Source organism: Gekko japonicus, unplaced genomic scaffold (genome assembly GCF_001447785.1).
Source record: "Gekko japonicus isolate JY-2015 unplaced genomic scaffold, Gekko_japonicus_V1.1 scaffold431, whole genome shotgun sequence".
NCBI lineage: Eukaryota > Metazoa > Chordata > Lepidosauria > Squamata > Gekkonidae > Gekko > Gekko japonicus.
The window spans coordinates 1,123,215-1,126,662 of record NW_015162492.1 but is presented as its reverse complement, the minus strand read 5'-3'; the positions used below and the strand labels follow the sequence as shown (position 1 = coordinate 1,126,662).

General features: G+C 56.2%; 1 protein-coding gene across 1 annotated transcript in view; it reads right to left on the bottom strand.

Annotated features, from left to right (window-relative positions):
• Positions 1-692: 692 nt before the first annotated feature.
• The window catches only part of LOC107105961 (zinc finger protein 26-like), a gene marked incomplete at its 3' end in the record, with an annotated part of 18,956 nt that continues 16,200 nt past the window's right edge, over positions 693-3,448 (bottom strand). Inside the window, exons 4-5 of the mRNA XM_015406017.1 lie at positions 2,898-3,011; positions 693-2,174 (exon numbers count right to left, since the gene is read on the bottom strand). Coding sequence (XP_015261503.1) covers positions 693-2,174; positions 2,898-3,011 — 1,596 coding nt within the window. The remainder of the gene's footprint in view (positions 2,175-2,897; positions 3,012-3,448) is intronic.

The window sequence follows — 3,448 nt, the reverse complement described above, 5'->3', positions numbered from 1 at the left end:
GAAGACCCTCCTGCGGTCTTGCATATATGGGAGGGAAGACCAGGGTTAATCTGATTAGAGGCGGGGATGACTAAAATCCAAAGTGGAAGGGTTCATTAACATGAACTTTGAGCCCTACAAAGACCCTGCTACACAGCTAAACAGGGCAGAAAACGAAGGAATCTGAGCCCTTCCCCAGATCTCAAAGAAACTTGGCACGTGTCCCAAAATAAGGACTGCTTTGCTGGTTCAGGCCACACTTCTGTCTAACGCAGGGCTCTGTCTCTAACGGTGGCTAGCCAGATACTTTTGGAGAAAAATTTCAGGCTTTAGGGTGATAACAGTCCCCGGTAGTTGCCTCCCACCTTCAAAGGTAGATTGCCTCCACGATCTATGTCAAACTGAAATCCAAAGTGCTTTCTTCAACCTCTCACTCCTGCTGCTGATGGGCCAAAAGATGCGGCACCTCTAACGAAGCAGGCCAATCAGTGGAATTTGAGCTCTGTTCAGGAACTTGTGGCCCTGTTACCCATCCCAACACTTTACCATACAGTGCCATATGGTATGGATAATGCCTGTAATCTGGTGAACCACCTCATAAACTCCAGTAGTAATCTACCAGTGGGCCCAAATTTACTATATCCCTTCCTGGTGCTGGTGGGGCAACATATATAAACAGCCTCACATTTGAGGTTCCCAAATAGCAGACTCACTGGCTGGGTCTTTCTCCGGCTTGGGCTCCTGCAGATTGAGTACGAGAAGTGCCCCCACGGAAACAGTTTTCAGGCTGACCACGCTCACCACCTCCTGCGGGACGGGACGGCCTGAGCCTTGCAAGCAGGGGCCCCATCCTGCGGCGTTCTCCCCAGGCTCACTCTTCAGCGCGTGGATTCGCTGGTGTTTGATCAGGTTGGCACTCTGGCCAAAGGTCTTGTCGCAGTGGGAGCACTTGAAAGGCCCCTCCCCCATGTGGATCCGCCGGTGCCTGATGAGGGTCGACCCCCGGCGGAAGGTCTTGTCACAGTGGGGACACTGGTAGGGCTTCTCCCCGTCATGCAGCCGCTGGTGGCGCATGTACTCCTGCCTGCAAGTGAAGGTGGAGTCGCACGAAGCACAGGGGTAGGGCTGCTCCCCGGTGTGGATTCTCTGGTGCCAGATAAATTCCTGCTTGTACCGAAAGCTCTTGTCGCAGCCTGGGCACTTGTAGACCTTCTCTCCGGCGTGGCTCCTCTGGTGCCAGGTGAACTCCTGCTTGAACCGGAAGCTTTTCTCGCACTCAGTGCACTTGTAAGGCCGGTCCCCGACATGGGCCCTCTGGTGCCACATGAACTCCTGCTTGAACCGGAAGCTCTTCTCGCACTCGGCACACTTGTAAGGCCGTTCCACCGAGTGGGTCTTCAGGTGCCACGTCAGCTCCTGCTTGAAACGGAAGCTCTTCTCGCAGGTGCCGCATTTGTGGGGCCACTCGGCCGTGTGGGTCCGCTGGTGCCACATGAGCTCCTGCTTGTGCCGGAAGACCTTTTTGCACTCGCCGCACTTGTAGTTCTTCTCCCCGGCGTGGGCCTTCTGGTGCCACGTGTACTCGTGCACGTACCGGAAGCTCTTGTCACACTTCCCGCACTTGTAGGGCCTGTCCTCTTTGGGGACTCTCTGGCGGGCGTTAAGCACTGAACAGTGCGTGCATGCGCAGGGCTGCTTCCCCACATGGCTTTGCTGATCCACGGTGGCAGGAGAGCTCTTCGCAGTGCCGCTCTTGCACTCGGGACACACCTGCGTCACTTCTCCGGTGGGTGCCACTGTGGGGACGCTGTGAGCAGGACGGGCAGGGAAGCACTTCTGGCACTGGGTGCAGATCAGCAGCGTCTCCTCCTGGGTCCTGGGCGGATGAACAGCGACGTGCACAGGCCAGAAGGCACCCAGAGCAGCACCAGAATGCCCGGCATGGAACTTCAAGGGTGTCGGCGGCTTGCCTGCCACAGTGCCACTCGGCCAGGGGAGTTCAGGATGCCAGGGGGGTAGTGCAGCCACCCCGGTAACGGCAGAGTGACTCAGATGGGCTCTTGGCCAGGTGGGCAGTTCGTAGACTCTTCCATTGTTCAGACTCCCCAGGGATGCCTCTGGGCGTACTCCTTCCCACGGCCCTTGCTCGAGATTTTCTTGGGGACGGGACTCCTCCTTTACCAGTAACCGGTTGCCTGTTGGAGCACAGAAGACGGGATGCAAATGTTACACATCAGCAATAGAGAACCAGGCAGATCACAACAGAGCACCTGGTCACAGATCCGTCACCTGGTGACGTGTCTAGCTGCTATCCCATGTAGAGAGGCCGTATTTTCAACAACTACCAGAGACTCAAGGCATCCAGAAAGAGCAGGGCCACTCCCAGGCTGGCACCCTCCCTTTATTTATTTATTTATTTATGCATGCATGCTTTCGGCTTGTATCCCGCTCGAACCCCCCAAGGGGTCTCTGAGCGGCTTACAGTTACTCTTTATCCCTATCTATGGCCACACATAGTCAGGGGTGGGGACTGCCCTACCAGCACCCAGTGAGGAACTTGCTGTTCTTCGGCTTATTGTCGAAGGCCTCTCGGTGCCATCCCTCCAGGCCAGCAACATCCTTCCGCTACATGGAAGGCTTCTGCTAAAGTGATTTTTTAAAAAAAACAGCCAATTTTGATGCATTTTTCCGGCTGACGATTTCTCACACTGTTTTATATTGAGAAATCTTTTGCCCTGGCGGTTTAAACCAAGCAATAGATAACTTGCTGTCAAACCCTGCCGTTTTGCATCAGTTTCCAACTCCTAGTGCGTCCTCGTGCCCCATCACCAGCCTCCTACCCTCAGATTTCTGGCTATGGGCATGGATTATTACCCTGCTGGTTCAGTTCATCTGTTTACTGTTGCTGTGCTACTTACAGGGGAAGTCCTGGCTCGGGATCTGGCAAGCCTTCGGCTCCTGGAGTCCCCCAGCGCATGGCTCCTCCCCTTGCTCAATCCGCAGGATGAGGTCGGGCTTGGGGACAGCAAGGCCTGGTTGGGAAAACAAGGAACAACCTGCCCATCATTTCCTGACCCTCACAGAGCTCGGAGCAGAGGCCAACTTTTGCACTGCCTCCTTACACCACCCGCTCCCCCCACTCCATCAACCCTATCGTTTCTCACCATTTGGAGACATGAATGTACACAGAACCAGAGGTCATTTCGGGGGGGATCATGGGGGATCGCAGTTCCCCCGGGTGAGGTACGGGGTGGCGGGGCACATGATGAAGCCCCACCCCCTGCTTCCGGCCGCCCCGCTTCCGGCCCTCATTCAGCCAGGAGGAGGCAGGAGAAGAGGGAGGGTAAGTTGCTTCCTCCCTGCCTCTCCCCACCCCTGCCTGCCTGAAGCCAGGGAGGGCCTTTGTGGGGCTTCCTTGCACTCCCGCCGGCCTTGCAGGCCCTCATGGGGCTCGGCAGTGGAGCTGCAA